This window comes from Callionymus lyra, chromosome 1, assembly GCF_982586985.1.
Source record: "Callionymus lyra chromosome 1, fCalLyr1.hap1.1, whole genome shotgun sequence".
NCBI lineage: Eukaryota > Metazoa > Chordata > Actinopteri > Syngnathiformes > Callionymidae > Callionymus > Callionymus lyra.
Genome location: NC_141818.1, coordinates 26,689,247 through 26,710,904, shown reverse-complemented (window position 1 = coordinate 26,710,904; position 21,658 = coordinate 26,689,247). Strand labels below are relative to the sequence as shown.

At 38.0% G+C, this 21,658-nt stretch overlaps 1 protein-coding gene across 7 annotated transcripts in view; it reads left to right on the top strand.

Annotated features, from left to right (window-relative positions):
- Positions 1-21,658, top strand: part of adgrl3.1 (adhesion G protein-coupled receptor L3.1) — a 90,510-nt gene that overhangs the window by 6,971 nt on the left and 61,881 nt on the right. For 6 of the 7 annotated variants that reach the window (XM_087798392.1, XM_087798390.1, XM_087798387.1 and 3 more), the window contains exons 2-3: positions 905-980; positions 14,851-15,011. In XM_087798392.1, the coding sequence (XP_087654518.1) occupies positions 14,957-15,011 (55 nt within the window). In that variant the 5' untranslated portion in view covers positions 905-980; positions 14,851-14,956. The remainder of the gene's footprint in view (positions 1-904; positions 981-14,850; positions 15,012-21,658) is intronic. The other variant, XM_087798386.1, reaches the window with a different exon arrangement.

Genomic DNA, 21,658 nt, shown 5'->3' with positions numbered 1-21,658 from the left:
TATATTTTTATAAACTAAACTTGTTAAATGTATTTGTTGTGTCAACATTGATCGTCCTGAAGTTTGTGAAATTTAAATTGAACGGAACATTTTATCATTTGATTCATTTTTCTGCACAATTTATTGGATCGAGGAAGATTCCAATGATGAAGTCAACAGTAACACCAGCAAGAACGTTCGTATTGTCGACTGAACGTTTCTCTCGTCTCTATAGATCGGCAAAATATAATGCTATGTTTTGTTTTCGCCTTTCTTGCCTCTTCTATCTGCTCATATTCTTTGTCAAAAGTTAGTGCTGTTGAATTTTGTAGCCGGATTTCTCCTCCACACTTTCGCTCTCATCTTCACTGCAGCAGAGCAGCTGCGCCGGTGTGTGACGTCAGCGCAAAAATGTATTAAAAAAATAAATATCGATACAGTATCATGGATAAAGATATCGCGATATATTGTTTTATTGATATTTTCTCATAAATGTAGTCCAGTACAGTGTTGTCACATCGAGGAAGTCTTTAACAGGACATTTCTTTCTTGCATTTGGCAGTTAAATGTTAGCTATTTATGTTTGCTATTATGACATGAAATTGTGTTTTCTAGCTACAGACAGGAGGCTGTTATGGTTTTGATTTGTTGCAAAGTACGTGCGCACGCACACACGCACACACTCAGACACACATGATACCTCGGAGTCAATATTGTGTGTGAACAGCCGGGTTGTTGTGCCTTTATTATGGCTTTTGACACAATTTGGAGGGTGACGCTATTCACACTCTGCCTTCATTTACTAAATAGAATGGTTATCTTTTGTGTAGGATGACCTAGACTCTGATTCAGTCAGCTCCAGTAACCACCAACCCCTCCCTTTACCACCCCCCACCCCCTGCTCCCAACTCTCTGTTCTCAACAGGACAAGGAATGTCCAGTTTTCTTTGAGATGTGACTCTTTGGGGTTTTAACTACAAAGAAAAGACGAACAATAACAGGTAAGGATGTGTGTGTGAGTGCTTGTTTGTGTTACAGTATCAATGAATACAAATGAAACATGCATCCAAAACTTGAATTAATTTTTTCACTGCACTTAAATACCAATATGATGATGTAACGGTATGACATATACTTAAAAGTACTGCCTGTTATCCCTTTCTGACAACGAATTCAGTATAGTAATAAACTATTTTTAATAGTGCCATGTTTAATGTAAGTATATGTTGTTTCCACCTGTGAGACATATAAATACATTTTCTCAACACCAGCTCATATTTAATACAACAAAATTCATAGATTTAATTCAGATTTTGTCCCAATTTATTAGGAACCACATTGGATTCATAAACAACTTAAAATATAATTCATTAGTTGATACCGGTGTCTCATGGTTTTCATTGGAGATGATATAAGTGTGTTTCCTAATTATTTGGATAATCTCCAGAATGAGTAGATTTGTTTATCCTTCAACACAATTTATATAATCACAAGCACCTGGAGCTTTGTTTTTGCAGATACTTCAGGGTAGATGCTGTTTTTAAGAGACCTAATGTGACTCATCTTTGTCCCTGGAGACAACCGGGATCCATCTGTGCTAGAAAGCGCTCTAATTGGTGATACAAATGTGTTTCCTCAAAGTGTTAGTCCAATAATATATGGCTTATAACATCACTGAGCCAAAACATCTACTAATTGAGAAGATATATTGTGTTACTGTCTAAACATGCAGCTTAAATAAAACGTTTATTTTGAAAGCAATATCCTATTAAATATACTGTCTATGCAAAAGAACAAATACAATTAAAAAAATATATATATATATAATATATATATATATATATATTATATATATATATATATAAAACAAGATATTTTAAGATTAATTTGGAAGATATATTGAGTCACAATTGTATTTACTTCCATAAGTATTTCTGATGCTCAAGGACTTTTTGTAACACACTCATATGTTACCTTAAATACATAAGAGTTACATTCAGTGCCAGTCAAGTTTGTATTATAGTCTCTTTTTTTTTTACATTTTTATTATGAAATGATCCAGAAAGACCAGTTTGAGCAGGATGTGTCCATGTTCACATTTCCTCTGTTCATGAGTCGCTCGGGGGTGAATAAAACCAAGCTTTAAACAATGAGGATATTGAATTAATTTCAATCAGGACACTGCTCCCTGAAGACATCAGCAGGAGTGAAACAACAGAGATCTTTAACTGCCCATGAAAGCATTCGCTGCAACTTATCCTCAGTAAGTTTACCCGCTGAGTCTGGCCTGTAAAATGTCAAATTTACCACCTTCTTTTAATTAGAAATAGAATCAGGATCAATTAATCACAGAGGAAGAGGAACACTGCCCTCTGGAATCGTACGTGGATTTGAAGATTCACAGCGTGTTTTATCTTTGCTTCTTAAACTCAAAGATGTTTTTTTTTTGTCATGGAGTTCGTTATATCAGTATCATATTTTGAAATATATGGAAAATTAATATTTATTTATTTATTTTGAGTGTATAAATGCATGCTTATTTAATTAGTTACTTTATCTGAAGGTCGCTTCGCAATTTTACTTTTGCATACAGTGATAGAAGTAAGACAAAATAATTATGCCTTTAAATGATAGCCTTTTGTATTATAACCAAGAATGTGGCTATTTTGTCTGAAAACAATGGGCTCCCTATTGTGAAAACGCCATCCTCTGAGCGCATGTTCTGTCAAGGCACCTGTAAGTAAGTAAGTAACTAATATTTGAAGAGCGCTTTTCCAGACCAGGGCCACAAAGCGCTTAAAGAATAACAAAACAATATTCAATAAAATACATGCTTTAAAAGGTCAAGACACCACCGAGACAAACACAGGAGCCTCAGAGAATCAAGGAAAAGCCTGCACAAATAAAAGTGTCTGTCAATTGCAAAAGTGGCAGGATGCCCTATTGTCTTCATGCAGGTGTGTATATGTGTGAGATGGACCATTGTGCACGTACATCTGCGACACACACAGCAAGACACATCAGGAGAAGGGCAAAGTCGGTTTCAGAAACTGTTTCAAAAATTGATGAAGAAATGCATCCGTCCGTCCATTCATGCCAGTTCAGAGGGAACAATTGAATTGAATTCACTTCTTGAAGCTGTAAAGAAAAGATTCAGATGTTTTGTAAGATCATTCTCAGAAGCAATCGCAAGTTCATTTTACACAAGGTTACCAAGAATTCATGAACTGATACCGTTTCAATGAAAGAGAAAGTTCTGATTATCATTCATTTGAACAGAACAGTAGCACAAAAAAAGCCTTAATCACAAAAGGTTTTCTCGTGGGGGGAATTCGCATGGAGCTTATCCTGAAGGAGTTCTTGGGCTAAACCAACGATCTTGATGGATCTGTTTATTAGCTTAATATAGACTGCATCAACATTATATATTTACAGTCATATTTAAGTTTTGAATCCCATTCTGAATCGAGAAGTATACATTTGTAGAGCAATAAAAGACACAGAGACTTAAAGTCCCATGTGTTTTAACATCCTTAACATTTTTTGCCATCAGTCATGTATTGACACATGAAAACAAACGGGCACAAATTGAAAGGTCAAAGTTGAGAGCTTCGGGACTCGCGCTAGAGTGAGAATCCTGACAGTTTAAATCCCTCAACTCCTACCATGGAGGCTGTGACCTCCTAGCACTTAACCTTTTATAGTTCCAGTGGAGCAGCTCGGTCACCAATAGTGGCAGCCTGTGAGTGTGTTCCCAGGTGTGAGTGTGAGAATGTGATCTGACTTCCTACCTTCGACCCCCCCACCAGTGATCCGTGGCTGCAGGCTCTGACGTTGAATGCTAGAACTTAATCCAGTCGTTATTGTGTTTGTTAGTGTTTTGTATAGAATGTCATGAAGTCAAAGACCATTTGCTTGGATTCCAAACTGGTGTTTTGCAGCTGTCGAGGAGAGAGAAGGACTCATGCTGAACAACACACTCATGAACATGCACACATGAACGCACTTTAAACTCCCTCACACACATCCTTGACAACACAAAAACCCTACCGGGAGTCTCGGCTCGAGATGCTCCTTGTCAACAAGCTCAAAGATCTATTTGGGTTGTGTGTATTCTTTTGAGAGTAAAGCATTTATTTGTATGAAGAGTCATTGGAAAACATAATGACTCTTGTGAGGGTTAAACTCAGGAAATGCTCAAACCGGCGTCAGAAGCCAGGAACAAAAGGTGAAGCTTTGTCGGCAACAACATTGTTAAATAAAATCTTTGTATTTAACAATGTCTGCTCTTTGTTGATTGAGCAACCTGGAATATCAACCTTCGGCTATCAAAAATACGATAAATGAAATGACTATTCAATTCTATTTGAACTACATCCACATCGAAAAATGGTGCTTTTGTACCAAAGTGTAGACTATTAACATCTTTAAATTTCGATAATAGAATTCACTAAAGTGACACACCCAAATGTTAAGCCATGTTGTCAATGCCGGCAAAAATAATACAAAAAAATAAGATCATATTTATTAGACTCAAGATCAGAGAACTAAATTCAGTTCGCCAAATAATTTTGCATAGCTAGAGCTTGTTTACCGTTTACTCAACATCTGTTTTAGATGTTTTTGATAGCACAACAAAAACTAGATCAAGAATTCAGTGTTTCAAGAGTTTCTCTCCTCACAAACCACGATTGAAAATGTCAAAAATGTATTTCAGATCGTAGGCTAAAACGACATATAATGTTTTATGCTCTAAAATGGGCATTAATAGCCTAAGTTACTTGCATGAGAAACTTGAGGTCTTTGTTATTGAGCCGTGTAGAAGTCTGTGTAGAAGTATTCTGAAATGATGTGGCAAGATGGAATCTTCTGATGATTCACAGCTGTATTCACAGATTTGTTCTCTCTTTGTGTCTGTTTACAATTTTGATTTCCCCAATCGCACACTGTTGTGGTTTTCTCTCCAAGTTTAGTTTCCAACCAAAACACGACTTGTTCAAGTATTACACAGACTCCAAACATTCCGGCTGGAAGAGCTTGCATGTTTATAAACAGATGGTTCAATCAGAACACACGTGTTTTTCCATAATTGAACAATTCATTATTAAATATTAAAAAATGAATCTCATTCAGCGGAATTTACATGCTGATGGAAGATTATGAAACGTTGTCCCGTTAGATCAGGGTTGATTGAGACACTCCCTCTATCTCTTTTGGCCATCATCACGTGCACATTATACAAATGCCTTGCAAATTTGCAAAGATATCCGCTGACTGCATGAAGAACAAAAAAAATAATATCATCTTAATTTTTTCTTTTGTTTTATTTAAGTCACAAGCTCTGAAAAAACAACTTCCAAAGTCTTTCAAACATTTGAATGTTACGTTCATACAGTTTTTTGACAGGTTTTACACAGCCCCTCTTGTGAAATCTTCGGCTTCCAAGCACGAACATGATCTATTACAGTGCAGTCACATAGAAGCTGTTGTGGTTTACCCGCTGTTCTTTTGAATCACTGCATTCCTCATGCATTTGCTTGCTCGCGTCTGTTGATTGGAATATATCAGCACACCAGGGATATGAGACTGCAATAGGATCCAGACCCCTCTGTGCCGTGATTTGAATATGAAATGATTAAATTATTGATTTGGGTTATTTGCGTCTCCCGCCCAGACGTGATATTGTAGCAGAGCAATCAGCATCGTTGACATTTAGCACTGTGTTTACCTTTGCTGTCGCCATTGATTGCCTCAGAATTGTTGCACATACATCCTGCCGGAGCTCATTGTATCATACGCTTTACGCCTTTCTGGAATAAAGATGGATGCAGCTTATAAAAATGCAACAGTTGTGGTCGGGCTTGTGCAGAAAATAACCACATTGCTTCAATTACGGAACAGCGGCTCGACCAGTTGTGCGTTTCAAAGACCTTGAAAAGTCATTACTATGATAGTGGATGCAAATAGATGCTGAACAACATTTCAATAGCTCCTATAAGCGTGCGTGATTGCATAGGCATTATATTTATAGGATTTCACGTGAAAGTAATGGCAGTTTGAATTGAATTCCAATGACATGCCAACCTACGCTTGGCTGCAAGCTGACCACTAAAGCTGTTTTTCATATTCAAGATGGGTTTTGTGTAGGTAAAATTTAATTTAATTAGATCCCTGCTAGGTATTTGCATAAACATTTAAAGTCAGAAATAATCAAAAGCGTTAAATATTTTTCATTACAGCCGTTTATCCATGGAAGAAATATATTTGGGTATTTTGGACCGACGTAATGTAATTGTAATGTAGTTTTCCTCTTTTCTTTCTGTTGTCGACAACATGACGTCACATTTTGGAAGTTGTGTTTGTTCAAAACCACAAGCTTTGTCAGAGTAGTCTAATTGTTTACACGTTTATTTTATTTTATATTATGATGTTTTTAATTCATCCGTCACCTGATCTGGAATATCACTTTTTTCAAATACATTTTAAAAACAGAAATGTTATTAATATGTCAATTAAAATAAACAACGATGCCAACTAAATAAAATAAAAGAGAGAAAAATAAACAGTACAAAAATAATGCAGTGCAATATCCATCCTTACTAGACAACAAGGGAAAAGAAGAAGAAAAAATCTTATACTCATACATTGAATTCCCTTCCGCCTGATTCAATGGAATTCATTTTGACATCTATCTGATTCCCAATCACAGCCTTTCGCAGAAAAAACACTTGTTTTCTCTGAAGGCCATACAATGTGTTGAAGTAAATTTTAAATAGCCATAAATTCAATGTTTAAATCGTCTGCAACTGGATTTGCCTCACAGGCATGTCATATGTGATTAAAAAAAAAAGGTTGGAAATATACTTAAAACACCTCAAATCTTCACTCAATTTAAAGTGTTTTTTGTATGTTTACATGGGCTGTAGTTTGGGTTTATCACCTAAAAAAATGTAAATTTCAAAATGAGAAATTGAATGTATAAGATTCATTATTTATATATTCCTGTTCTAATCCGTGCTCTTGTGTCATCACACACCGGTAACAGCAAATAATGGTTAAAAATCAGACTCACCCTCCACTCAAAAGTGCATTTAAACATTAAAGCTGCTCTCTCCGGCTCACAGTGCAAGAGCCTGTGAAGAGGGTTTAAATCTAGGCCACGAGTGTCATATGTAGCCGCTTCGCCTGACTCTTTTCGGGTGCGTCAATGCTGAGGTGGCTGTTCTTTTGTACTGTACTAGACAACTTTCTCCCCCTCTGTCCTCCCCTCATAAACACAAGTAGACAGAGAAAACTTTGCCTCTCACTGTGTGTTGCTTTAAGGCACAGCGCTGATGAATCCAATGTGACAGTACTGGGTTTAGAGCTCAGTGACGGAGGAATACGGTGGATGGCTGTGTTTGGCCATGTAGACAGCTTCATCAAAGAAAGAAAAAATGTTGGCTGAAGCAGTAAAATCAACATCACTGCATATCTATTTAATGTAATTGATAGCAGCAGAGGTAGTTTTGTAATTCATTACCGTCTCCTGTGTGTGGGGTAGTGAGCTACACTTCCTAGGCAGAAACAAGCAATTGTGAGCGCAGATGGCTATTGGTATGAATCTTTTAGGTGGAGATATGTGTATTTAAAATCCACAAAACCTTTGGAAGTTAACTGTAAAATATTTAAGGTAGTGCTTAACTGAGTCAGTTGATATTTTTTATCTAATAATTTAACTAGCACATCAACCTTAATAAGGTGATTTAACAGAGATTGATTAGTTGTGTTCCCTTTGTTGATATTTAGTTTACTGGGATTTTAGTATATTCATTATACATGTATATATTTTTTAATGTGTGGTCATAACTCCATCTATAATCATGTAGAAATTGAAATAAAATATACAGCAGTAAAGCATAATCTCATTTACATTTTCTTCCTGGGAGGTTTAGAACATAATGGAGTGATTCATCTTGCATTTTTTAAACAGGCATGTTGTGACCTTAAAGCAATTTATTTACTTTCCAAATACGGGTCAAAATGACCTTCATCAGAGTTTTGCCAAAAAATACACACACACACACAGACATGCTGTTAGTTACACACCAATGCACATCTAGTGGATGCATATACACACACGTGTGCTTGTCTGAAGTCAATTCAAAAACAAATTTTAGTCAGGTTACTAACTCGACCAACCTCAGCATTTTTTACTCCCCGTCGACCCCCCACCATCAAACTAATCAGCCTCACTTCTAGTTTAACCTTCTCCAGCACTTGTGACTGCTCTATAGCTGAACTGCTGTGGCATGCTTTATGTCCTCTCCCCAGATTATTCACCTCACAGATCTTGAGTTTTACATCTTTGCCACTCTCCATCTTGGAGGCATGGAGAGTTGATTAGACTCTTAAAGGCTCAGAGGAAAGTGTGGCGTCGTACCAGTAGCTGTGAGGAATCGAAACAGTGCTGCTGTGCAGTCAAGGTTTTGAGCAGCGGATTCTTAGGTCGAGTTTGGTGCATCAGATGTCTGCGAGCGCACTCGCAGCAGCAGCCAGGGTTAGTCATGCGAAAACTGAAGCGGTCTGGTCAAAGATGGAGTCTCCCCAGACCCAATTTTCTGACAGGCAGAGAATGTCTAACATGGGAGGAGAGGATGTGGTGCTCACCCCGAAGCTTTGAACTAGATTACTCTGGAAATCTTTTTTTACGGGTAGATAGATGATTATCATGTTATAAATTCATTGCAGCATCTTATGAAAAAATAATATAAGGCATTTACTGCTTATCCCTAATAGGGGTTGAAGGGGGGCTGGAGGAAACCCTGGACAGGACGCCAGTCCGTCATAAGGCATAAAAAGACATACAACCATTCACACACACTCATACCGATGGACTACTTCTTCAAGTTCCAAATCCATCTCTGTATGTTTTTGGACTGTGGGTGAAAACTGGAGTGAACCCACGCAACACATGGAGAACATACAAACTGGGTCGTAAGTTGGCTGCCTACCTAACCTGGAAACGAAACCAGCAACCTCCTTCTCTTTCTGTGAGGCGATCGCCCTAACCATTGCGCCATAAAAGTAATAAAAAAATTCTGATCCGTGAGTTCATTTAATTCGAATCGAGAATTCGAACAAGCCGCGGTATTCAAAGCTAATACAGGAAACAAAGCCTTGAAAAACGGATGCAGCCAACTGAGGGTTCTGAATTGATTGAACCATGTCACAGTGATGTGGGGGTGACCTATACCTTTAAGGCTAAAGCATTCTGCACATCTCAGCTGCAAAACCTCACAAAGGATTTACAACCAGTGTTGTATGAAATAAATTGCCTTCACAACCACTTGTCTTCAGGGCACGATCACAACAGTGCACATTCCTACAGGGGACCAATCCCTCATCCACATCTCTGACCCGTTTATGTTGCGTGTAAATGTGTGTTCCTCGTGGGCAGGCTTTTGTCTAGTGTATTGTTGTTATTCTACCAACGCTGATTATAAAGTTCATGACTTTATTTAAAGAATGCTTGATGCTGTGAATGATTTTGGTCCTCATGGGCCTCCGTCTGACTGAGGGGATTTTCACTGTTAATCAGAATCTCTGGCTTCGACTGGACAAGAATGAGGGCAGGGTTCTTATTCATGTGGCGTGTGAGTGCGTTGAATGTGACTCTTTGTGTGGGCACATGCCACAAGTCGAGCTGCCACCAGTGTCGCAGGGGTTCTTGATTACTATTTTCATCTGCTCCACGTAATGAAATCGGCTACCCGTGTCTCTGTTTTTGTGTTGAACACTCTGAATTTTCCCTGCCCCCCACCCACCACCGACACTTCATCATTGTGCACAAACACACAAGCCTGTCTGTGTTTGATAAACTTTCTGTTGAGGTGACCTGGAGGTAATTTACCGTAGCATTGCAGACACACATTGCTTAGGCTACAGAGATTTGCTTTACTCTCCACCCAGCATAGATGACACTTGAATGAAGAACAGATTAAGTTATTAAAACAAGTTTATTGTGTCATCATCACTGTCACATCCTCCTTCCCTGCATCTATTAACCTCATTGGTTGTCGACCTCTTTAACTTTAATCCTAGTTATCAATAACAAATATCACAGACAGCAATATCTTTTACTTCTATAACGGCTCCTGGAAGATACTTTCATCCAAATTTTTACATCAATTTTTACATAATTTAACCCTTGTGCTATCTCCGGGTCAAGTTGAACAAAAGGCCTGAAAACAAATGTGTTTGAGGTATCCCTTGTGTTGTCTCTGGTTCAAGGGGAACAACCTCCATCACTTCATATGTATTTTTGAAAGCCAGGGAGGTTGTTCACCTTGACCCAGAGAAAAACACACGTTACCTGGTCTTCGGGTCACCTTGACCCTGAGATGACACAAAGGTTAATTTAACAGTTGATCTGTAGAAAAGGTAACCGGGCTGTTTGTTCATAGAAATGAATACCGTTGAGGTATCAAGTTTTTGCATTGAACACACCGTAGCAATCCCAACATCTTTGAATATATCATTCATGCACCACAATGTTGATTTATTAACGTGTCTAAATGCGAGAAGATCAAGCAGATCAAGTAGAGTCACAATGAAGTGCAGAGGATCCAAATAAATCTAGGTAAGGCAGGTTAGCAGACAAGTCAGTCATATGTTGTTTAAAATCCCGTTTCGGACGTGTTCTTTCTGTGATAAAAGTCTGTTGGGAAACTTGGTGCTTTCCTAATAATTATATAATAAAATAATAATAATTCATGTTGAACCAAAAGCATACATACACATATAAGGTTGCTTTATTATTTTGCATTAATAACCATAAGATATAAATTAGTTTAAAAATGGCGATCAAATATTTATTTTAAAGGTTAGTAAACCACAGTTAGTCCCTTAAGATGCACCACGGGACACGAAAACAATAACACAACAACTTGAATCAATCCATCCATATGTCCATTTTCCAAGTGCAGAGAAGTACAGAACAAAAGGTTCTCGAGAGTACAACATGGCCTAGTTACCCGTGTGTGTGGAGGGAAATAAACATTATCAAATGGATATGTTTAATTTCATGATCTGTTCCTTCGTTTATGAACTTGTACAGACAGCTGTTCTTCAAATGCCTCATGCCATAGGTGGGTTTCTTTTGTTGTCGGAAGGCTTGACATTCCTTCAAAATAAAGAAAAGACTCAAATTTCCCATGAGCACTAGCTCTACTCCCTGTGATAAGGAGATGAAAGTGCATTTGCTCTCAGGATTTTATACGTGTCTTTCATGTCTCTGTGATAACAGACACACTGTAAATGGGTCATGATGTATAAAGTTAATGGATTTAGATTGATTGACAGCCACTTAATGTCACTACAATTAACCTTATTCATCACATTTTTTTTTAGCAGTGAAGAAAACAAACGTGTCTCATGTTTGGTTGGTAAACTCTACTTGGTGTAGCTCAATTCAAAACGGAGTTGCTTTAAATTGAAGTATATTTGGAATTTAAATTGAGTATAGTGCTTCATTCAAGACTTGAGCAGCCACAAACATGACCTTGTGATATGACCTTGAAATTAATAAAAACAGATTTAAAGTGTAGATTTTTAGAATTTAAACATTATATACCATTTGGGTGGATTTGTTTTCCAAAACATTTTGTATTAACCACTCTTATCTGCACGTTTATCAAAGTGTTCATCACATAGAGAAGGTTCCATGATTGATTCATGCATGTGTGTGACATTTGTTGACAAGGTAGGCCTCCTTGGTCCACCCTCATTATCGAGAGAATCTCTGGATGAGGAGTGCTGTGACAGGCAACGACAGGTGTTCGCACACACAGACACACTGTCACAATAAAAATAATAGAACTGTGAAAGAAGATGACAACCTTATCGTTCATTCATTGTAACGACAGATGCCTGATATGACCTGTCAATTAGGGGATCAACGGCCAACACAGGAATGAAATATGCGTGTATTGTTTCAATTATAATTCAATTCAATTATTTTTACCACACTCATGTTTAGTTCTTGACTGAAGGAACCCTGTGATCACAAGTAGCATTCAACCATTTTGCTGCTTCTTCGTATAATCTTCACCATATATTGAAAGACATTGTGGGAGATCTAGTCTATATGTTTGTCAGCAAAACAGAAGAGCAGCTTCAGAAAACTATTTCTAGGAAATGTTGAAAATGGGAAGAGGGACAGATGATGTGGTGCTGTTTCTTTTTTACCATCTGGTCCCACTTATCTTGTGTGTGTTTGTCACACCCTGTAGCGAGAGCGCTGCCGTGTGAGGTTCCCTTCACATACGTTAATAAGGTTATTTCTTCATCATCTTGTTACAATATCATTGTTTAAGACAGATATAACGTCTAAAGATGAAATATTTTGGAGTGAAATGATATTGAAACTGTAGGTAACATATTACTTAATACTTAAACACACCTGCTGCCGTTATCATTTTGTCTTTTAGTTTATAATTAATAGGTTGTAACACATTAGGTAATAAAAAGGAAAAGGAAACAATAAAAGATTCAGGAACATGCCTTGGGCAGTGTGGACAGAGTAGATGAGCAGCATCAGTAGAACATATGGGACTATGCAGTAAGAGGAATTATGAAAGCAACTTCAGTTTCTGGTCGGCTGGTGGTCGCCACAGAACTATTGTCTACAGACTTGCAACGAGTGTGGCAGAAATGAAAGGGTTAGTCAACTGAGAGGAGAATTGGTGGCAGAGCATACGGGGTGATAGAATTGCTTTTGAATAATGGAGGAGTGGAATGCTGTGGCTGGTGGCGTCTGGCCATATGTCACTTTGTGTCTTCATGAGGACAGCTGGTCGTAATGCTCATGTTCGACCGACTTAGAGCTCAATCAATCAAAATAGCTTTGTGGAGTTAAGCTAGACATGAAGAAAGCCTCCGTGTCTTATTGTCGAGGTTCATGGTTTTTGGCACTTTTGGACATTTGTCAGGATCTATTTCTCACATGGATTCTACTCCTGCCCGAGTCTTAGGTTGGTTGATGATGTTGAAAGTGGAGCCTTAGAGATGATCTTGAAGAAGATATAAGATGAATATGTAGGTGATTAAAGCCATTTGTTCCATCTTTAAAGCAGGTCCACTCACTCTCAATTTTTGAGCTGAGATCAAAGGTCAAGTTTAAGACAGTTGTATGTGGTGTTTCAAGACAGAAAAAAAGGTTTTCTTTCTTTGGATATGAACCATTTGTTACAAAGATTTTCATGTATTATAAAGTCTGACAATGAATGATGATTAACAAGGCGTCTTTTCTTATTTAAGCCAGACGTCGTCATAGTGACAAGGGTGAACCAGAGCTGAAAAACAATCTATTCATTAAACGGTAGTTAATGTGAAAACCCAACTTTCTTGACTCCACACTAATTCAAAGTCAACCTTTTCAAGATGTAGTGAGTCCCCTCATCATGACGATGTTTATTATATTAGTTATTACTTTAGAAACTTATTCCCAGTCTGAATAATGGCTTCACTCCAGCTGGCTTTAATTATGCCCTGCGTTGTTAATACAACAAGTTCCTTGGAGGTGGAGACTTCTGGGATTGATGACGTGCAGTGACAAACCTCGATGCTTGACCAACCACAGCAGAGTGGGTGTTATTAGGGTAACAAGATTACCGAAACACATTACTTACTAACATAAGTTCCCCTTTAAAGCAAGTGTTTGTTTATTTCCAAATATAGAGTTAGATTATACAATAAATTATATACCTGGTTAGAGCCTGTTGATCCACATTTATTGTTGGAAGATTTGTGTGTGTTTATATCTTAATAATAATGGCCATGAATGTCAACAAAACAATATATAGAAAAAATAAATAGTTAATTTAAAGATTCAAATTTTTGATGAATAGCATTTAACTAAATCATTTCCAATATAAATGTTGATTGATCACATACTCTGACATATCTAACTGTTTTGAAAGATAATCCAGGAATGCTGCTGCGATTGAGTAGCAATCAAGTGTAGTGTGACAGAAGTAAAGACAATCTGACATAGCGGACTGGAATCAGAAAGCTAATTTATTAGAATCAGAATTATTTATTGTCAAATTGCAACTTTGTTGGAACAGTGCTGTACAATTAAAGTTTAGTTGCTCTATAATGCCAAATATGAAATCTAAAATCAACACAGTCAGGGCAGAGAAAGACATTGAACAAAATAAAAACATACAAAAGAAGCCTGTCCTCCTTCTAAGGGCTTTTTCTTGTTTAATTTCTTCATTTTATTAATTTTACTTCTTATATTTACTCAACTCAAACATAATATCTAGTTCTTAATTGAGGAAAATGCGTGAATTCATTCTGTGAGAACAAAGTCCTTTAAGGACTGCAATGTTTTTTTCAATGTATTTAATGATGATGAAAAGAGTAGATCCCAGGCAGACAGCGACATTGCAGTGTGCCATCATCACAGCATGGTGTTGAGGAAGCAGCTTTGGATATAGTCTGAGCCAGAAGTGTACAACTGATCAATAGCCTCTCTTGCACATGATATATATCTCCCATGACTCTCCTGCTTGTCCATCTGTCGCTGACGGATGCACACTTTTTTTCATTTTCTATATTCTCCGTCCAAAGGGTCTGCGTGGAAAATCCACATTACACCTTTGTTAAGACTGAGGGAAGAGGAAGAAGATTCAGTAATTCGACTGCGATCAGGAGGCGGATGTAGCTTCATTTGTCAGTGAATTGAGCTGTGTCATATTTCAAACTGATATCAACCTTTATTTCTATGATTATTTTGATTTATTTTATATATTTTTAGCATTTTTTTTGCAATGAGTTCTTTCTAACCAAAACATCGAATCGTTTTTTTCTTGATTTATTCGACAGGTCTGTATGCTGTTCCATTTGATTAGCTCGACCAGCAGCCAACCAGAGCATTCCTGAGGAGCAAGAGGAAGTACCCTCACCTACTTCCAGGTTTATCGTTGACGTCATGTGGACCAGATGCCTTCTTTTCGTCTCCATCTTGTTCGCTCCCATTGTCATTGGTAAGTTACACAAGCACACTAGGCACAAGGTACAAACCAGCATGTTTACACTGAATTATCCAGAGAGTGGAGCCAAATCCCACTTATAGGCTTTAGAAACACATTAAACTACTACTTTTCGATATGAAATCATCACGTTGTGAACACATAATATATATATTCCCCCAACCTATTAACTTTTTGTTACAAACTGTAAATGTGATCATTGTGATTGACTTTGGTTTTTACTTTTTCAATAGTGAGGGGCCCCGGTTTATCTTTTGTATCGGCTTTTTCCTTCTGAGCCAGAAAGCCTCTTTTGAATGGCATGAATAGCATCCAAAACATTGAACAATCTTAGTGATTTTTCCGACATTTCTTTTCGTTCCTGAAAAACACCGGCCTCTTTGAACCCAGAAAAGAGCTTGCTAGGTCAGACTCTTGCTGAGGTGTTTGGCAATTTAAGTGAGAGATCACATTTGAAAACTCTCCTTGGTTCTGACTCTTGCCTTTTCAGTTCCATCTATCAACCTCCTCGCCACTCTCTTGTTCTTGGCCCATCTGTAAAAATCAATATCCTTTTGTTTCAGCCCCTTGAGGCAACCAGAGTGTTTGAATAAGATTCTCTAGTTGTTGGCTGCCAACCTTCTGTCATCAAGAACACAACTAGTGACTGACACATTCACATGCAAGAGGTGCAAGTTGCACATAATCAGAATAATCGTTGTAAATACATTTTTCCTTTATTATCGTCAATGGTTTAATTTCTTTCTACATATTGCTTGGAATTTAATGAAGTATTTTGGGATTAATTGTTTACCCGCGGCTAATGAATTAACTGTTGCTTAATAAATATAATGGGCTAATAAAGCTTCATGTTCACTTCATTTTCCAGGATGATTAGAAGACACGTTTAGTTTAAAACCGATCTTAGGTGTCATTACAACTATATATCACTGTGTGGTGGCAGGAAGCTCAAATTATTACGGTTAAGATCATTGGTTACGAAGGTATGTAACAGAATGCTGCGAATGTGACAAATGAAATAGTGAGAACTAAAGATGCAATAGTAACAATTATGGTATAAATATTTCAAAACTACCTAAGACGTGACTGAGCTAATATTAGAGAAATCTTGATAATCTGTCGTCTAGTGTTAAACCTATGATATCCAGGGCAACTACAACTCAGGGATGAATAGCTTTTGTTTTGAAAGCATAGATCGCACAACAACACAAGCTGTCTCATCCTGTTAGTACTACAACCCTGACTGTATGTGGTGCTTACAGTATGCCAGACACCTGATCCACTGTGTGTCTCGATGGCTGAGTCACAGTCATAAGAATTGATCACATCCACCCTCATTAACCCTGATGTAAAATATACATCCATGCCAGAGCAGATGAGGTCACCGATCGTCACGGTAATAATCCCTCACAGCCTTTCTAAGACTTTGGCGCCGACAGCAGCATAAATTATTCCTGTCTGTGTGTGTTAGACGGTAGCGTGTGCCGATATGAGCCATGTATAGATCGGTATTATCTGTTAGCTTCCGCCTGCCATTTTCAATGTAGTCCCCTCAAATTGTCTGTCCAAGATGACATTCCTAAAACATTTGTATTCCTGTCATGCGTGTCTCTGTGTTTCTTCTGTGATGTGAAGGGCAATATTAAGTACCGCTTAGGCAAACTGTCATCGAGCTCATTCGAATTCTCTGCCGCATTCGTGTAAGTGACGGGCTCTTGCAGCCAACTAGAGAGTCTGGAGCGGGCCGACACGGTTGCTATGGTTACAGATACGGCGAGAAAGAAAGGTGGTGCTTTATAAGGATTTTCCGGAGAAAGATGCATTAGTTAGTTTGCTGCCTAATGACGGGATTGAAAAGCGTATCAGCATGGAGAATGTAGGTATTCTAGCGCAGTGTATATGTGAATAACAGCAACACAACCTGCCTGTCAGGGGAAGGTCACCATCGCTCCCAAGGTGCTCGCTCAACTCCAACAGTAGAAAAACATGTCCCATACAAACAACTCCAGGTCCCTTAAGATATCTCCAGCTGCGACCACATTATTCAGTGAATAAAATCAGATCAATAACGTTATTGAGAGAATTTGCCTCATTAATTGGCTCTAAAAATGTAAACAATTTGTTTTGCATAATTTGTAAAATGACCAGATAAATGAACACAAACAAAAAAATTATTCACAACTATTTTCACCAATAGAGCAGGGGTCCCCAACATTTTGTGCACCGGTTTAATCTGGGCATCATAGTCATGGACGGACCTTTATATAAAAACATTTTACCACGAGTTTTTGAGTCTGAAATGAGCGTCTTGACGTGTCAAGAGGAACCGGCTAATTAAAAAAAGAAGCTCCTTTAAAACGGTAATACCACTGCAATAGATCATGGATGCCAACACTGGCCTGCAGTATCATTTTGAAATGACTTCGCCCTTTCCTAGCTAGAATGACATCCAGGCTCTTACCTAACATCAGTGGTCATTTTGATGATAAGGTGAGGTGACACAATATGACTGTCTCACCTGTTGAGGAACGCAGACAGATGAATGATCAAAACATGTTTAAGACAAGAACTACTGTGATTGTGTTGTTACAATAAATGATGAGTGAAAATGTATTCAAATGTTGTAGTGAGGAAGGAAAAGTGAAGACTACTTTAATAGAGGATCTATTCAGTCTTAAATCAGATCAATGCTAACTCAAGTTTATCGTCAAGAGTAAGTAAGTAAGTCATTTATACTTATAGAGCGCCTTTCTAGACCAGGGTCACAAAGCGCTTAAACAATAAAAAAAATAAAAAAATACTATAAATATTTACTAAAAAGATCAAGACAACACGAGAAAAACACAGGGGTCCCAGAAAATAAGGGAAAAGCCTGCACAAGATGTTTTGGATGTGGCACCTTGACCCTTCTTTAATTACAAGAATCTTTATAAACTTTTTTGGAAGCTGGATTTTACATACCTTATGCAGACCATACTATTACTTGGGTACATTAGCTCACAATGTATTTTCTTAAACAATGGTTACAGTTCAGGAAATGAAAGAATTATTATAATTTTCCAATAAGCTATAATGTATTGCAAAATAAAATATAGTATGAAGAGCACACAAGGACAGTTTTAAGATTATGAATATTGCTCGCTATACTAAACCAAGGTCAGCTGCTTAAAGGAAAAGACAAGCTTAACTTCCTCCTCTTTCAGAGCAAGTTATTCCCGTACAATAATCAATTTCTGTGCATTAATCAGTCGCTTAAGGCACTTTTGTTAATGTAAGCTTCATATCATTTTATTTATTCTATTGTTGGTACTCACATCTCACATACTACACATCAGAAGGCACCGTTCATTGATGTACATAGTAGATTGTATTTTATTTTCGTTCTGTTTGCTTGTTTATTTCTTTAAGTGTTCTGTTTCTGTCCCTGTTACATGTTTTCTGGTGCACAAGTGAATTTCCCCGCTGTGGGATCAATAAAATTCAATCTAATCTAATCTAATCAAACACATATTCAGGTTATTTTCAAGGTTAATTATGGCCTTCCTTTCAACGACAGCTAATAGGGTAGTATTCTAAATATATTTGAGCTAAACTTCCTACGTTTTCTCTTTTATGTTTTGCTATTCTTCGTGCATCTTCACATATTCCTCACTAGCATGCTTTTGAATTTTTTTATAAGCAAATGCTGAAAAAAGAAGCTAGCATGTGGTAGGATCCATTTCTTGAAACTAGTTTTAATGATCGAAAGCCTAAATGATGGAGATGACATTATTTAAAAAAAATGGAAAATTCTCCATTGACCATTTATTAGTAAAACATTAGCATGGGGCAAATAATGAGTAGAATTTAAACATTGGATCTATAATGAATTGGTTCATAGCTAATGTAGTGAATCAGAACTAGAGTAAGTAAGTAAGTAAGTAAGTAAGTAATATTTATTTATATAGCGCTTTTCGAGACCAGGGTCACAAAGCGCTTAGACAATCAAAACAATACTCAAAAAAGTACATACTTTAAAGATCAAGATAATACTGAGAACAACACAGGAGTTCGAGAAATTCAAGGAAAAGTCTGAACAAATAGAAACGTCTTAAGGTGTTTCTTAAAGGAGTCAGTAGACTCCATCAAGCGCAAAGAGAGAGGAAGATCGTTCCAAAGCTTAGGAGCAACAGCCTGAAAAGATTTCTCTCCTCTGGTCCTGAGCCGTGTGCGTGGAACCATAAGTAGATTCTGATCCACAGACCTCAGAGCCCGAGCTGGGGTGTAAGGCTGGATCAGATCACTGATGTAAGGAGGAGCCTGACCATGAATAGCTCTGAAAGTAAGAACCAGAATTTTAAAGTTGATCCTGAAAGAAACTGGAAGCCAGTGAAGAGTTTTAAGGATCGGAGAAATGTGAGTTCTCCTACTTGAGCGGGTCATAATTCTCGCTGCAGAGTTCTGAATCAACTGCAGACGAGACAGATCCTTCTTGTTTAGACATGAAAACAAACTGTTACAATAGTCCAGACGAGAAGAAACAAACGCATGGATTACAAGCTCCAGATCATGTTCTGACAACATTTTCCTAAGTTTAGAGATTTTTCTCAGTTGAAGGAAACAGTTTCTGGTCAGTTTTCTGCAGTGTCGAACAAGAGACATGTCTTTATCAAATACAACACCCAGGTTTCTCAGGCTCAGTTTGACAGACTGACCTAAGTCACCCAAGTACTGACTCAACCCTGGAATCTTATCATCAGGAGCAATCACCAGAGTTTCAGTTTTGTCCACATTTAGCTGTAAAGTGTTTTCACTCAGCCATTGTTTGATTTCTAGCAAACAATTGACTAAGCTGTTCAGCCTTTGGGGCTCAGTTGGGTCAAAAGAGCAGTAGAGCTGGATGTCATCAGCAAAAATGTGATAAGAAACATCTGGAAATCTCTGAATGATTTTACCGAGGGGAATCAAGTACAGCAAAAACAATAAAGGACCCAGAACAGAACCTTGAGGGACTCCACACAACAGATCTGCCGATTCAGACCTCATTTGATTGGCAGATACACTAAAACTGCGCCCAGAAAGGTAAGATGAGAACCATTCTAACACAGACCCAGACAGTCCCACTTCATCCCTTAGTCTTCTCAGCAGGATCTGGTGATCAACTGTGTCAAAGGCTGAGGACAGATCCAAGAGCACCAGAACAGTGAATTTACCCGAGTCAGCCGACATCATGATGTCACTGGACACTTTCAATAAAGCTGTCTCCGTAGAGTGATGTTTACAGAAGCCAGACTGAAACTTCTCATGGATGTCGCTCTGACCCAGGAACAAAGACTGCTGCTCAGACACCACCTTCTCCAAGATCTTGGACAAGAAAGGGAGCTTAGAAATAGGCCTGAAATTACTGAGGTCAGTTGGGTCTAAGCCTGGTTTTTTGAGCAGAGGCTCCACAATGGCATGTTGAAATGCATTGGGAAAAACCCCTGTGGAAAGGGAGAGGTTCACCATATTGGTAACCCAGGGGCCAATTACATCAAATACTTTGATAAAAAGCCTACAAGGAAGGACGTCATCTGAGCAAGAGGATGTTTTCATCTTGTTCACTAGTGCTGAAATATCACCCAAAGATACAGCAGTGAAGGAGGACCAAGAGGAGGAGATGGGCTCAGAGACAGTAGGGGTTCCAAACAAAGGGGGAGAGATTTTCTCTTTGATCAATTTAATTTTGTCAATGAAAAATCTCAACAATGCATTGCTGTCAGCTTCACAGAAGACAGGCGTGATTTGAGGAGCAGGAGACACAAGAGAATTAATCGTGTCAAACAAAACTTTGGGGTTTTTCCTATTTGCTGCTACCAGTTTTCTGATGTAATCAGATCTAGCAGTTTCTACCATCTCATTGTAAGAAGTCAACAGATCCCTGAGGTGAAGTCTGTGCACCTCAAGTTTAGTAGACTTCCAAAGACGCTCAGTCTTTCGACAAAGTCTCTTCAGACTCAGGAGATCTTCATTTGTCCAAGGGCACCGTTTTTTCTGAATTTTCAAGTTCGATTTAACAGGTGCCACTTGATCCAGTATTTCAACACAATGACCAGTGAAACAGTGAATCAAACTGTCCACGTCTGTGCAGTCATCAAAGGAAAGAGCGTCAAACATAGCAGAAAAACTGTCTGCAGTATCGGCTGAGATGACACGCCTCTGAGACCTAACTTTCAAAGGCTTAGGTTCAGGGATGAAGTCCAGGTTAAACAAGACAAGAGAATGATCACTCAGATGGACATCATGTACAGATACATTAGAAATGTCCAGGCCAAGAGTAAAAACTAAGTCTAAAATGTGGCCTTTTTGATGAGTGGGTTCAGAAACATGTTGCTCAAAATTAAAGGCTTCAGTTAGTTAAAAGTTCTTTAGCAGAACAAGATGTGACGTCATCAACATGAAGATTAAAGTCTCCAAGAATAAGAACAGATTCCATTTGAATAATGGAAGATAAGAAGTCACTAAAGTCTTTCAAGAACATCGCCGCAGGACCAGGCGGGCGGTAGATTGACACACAATAGAAAGGTCTTGTAGAGTCATGTAATGTCTAAAGCTAAAGTCATTGCCTTCTTTTCTGGTGAAAACAGACAATAAGGAATTGCAGAACTTATTTTTATAAGACC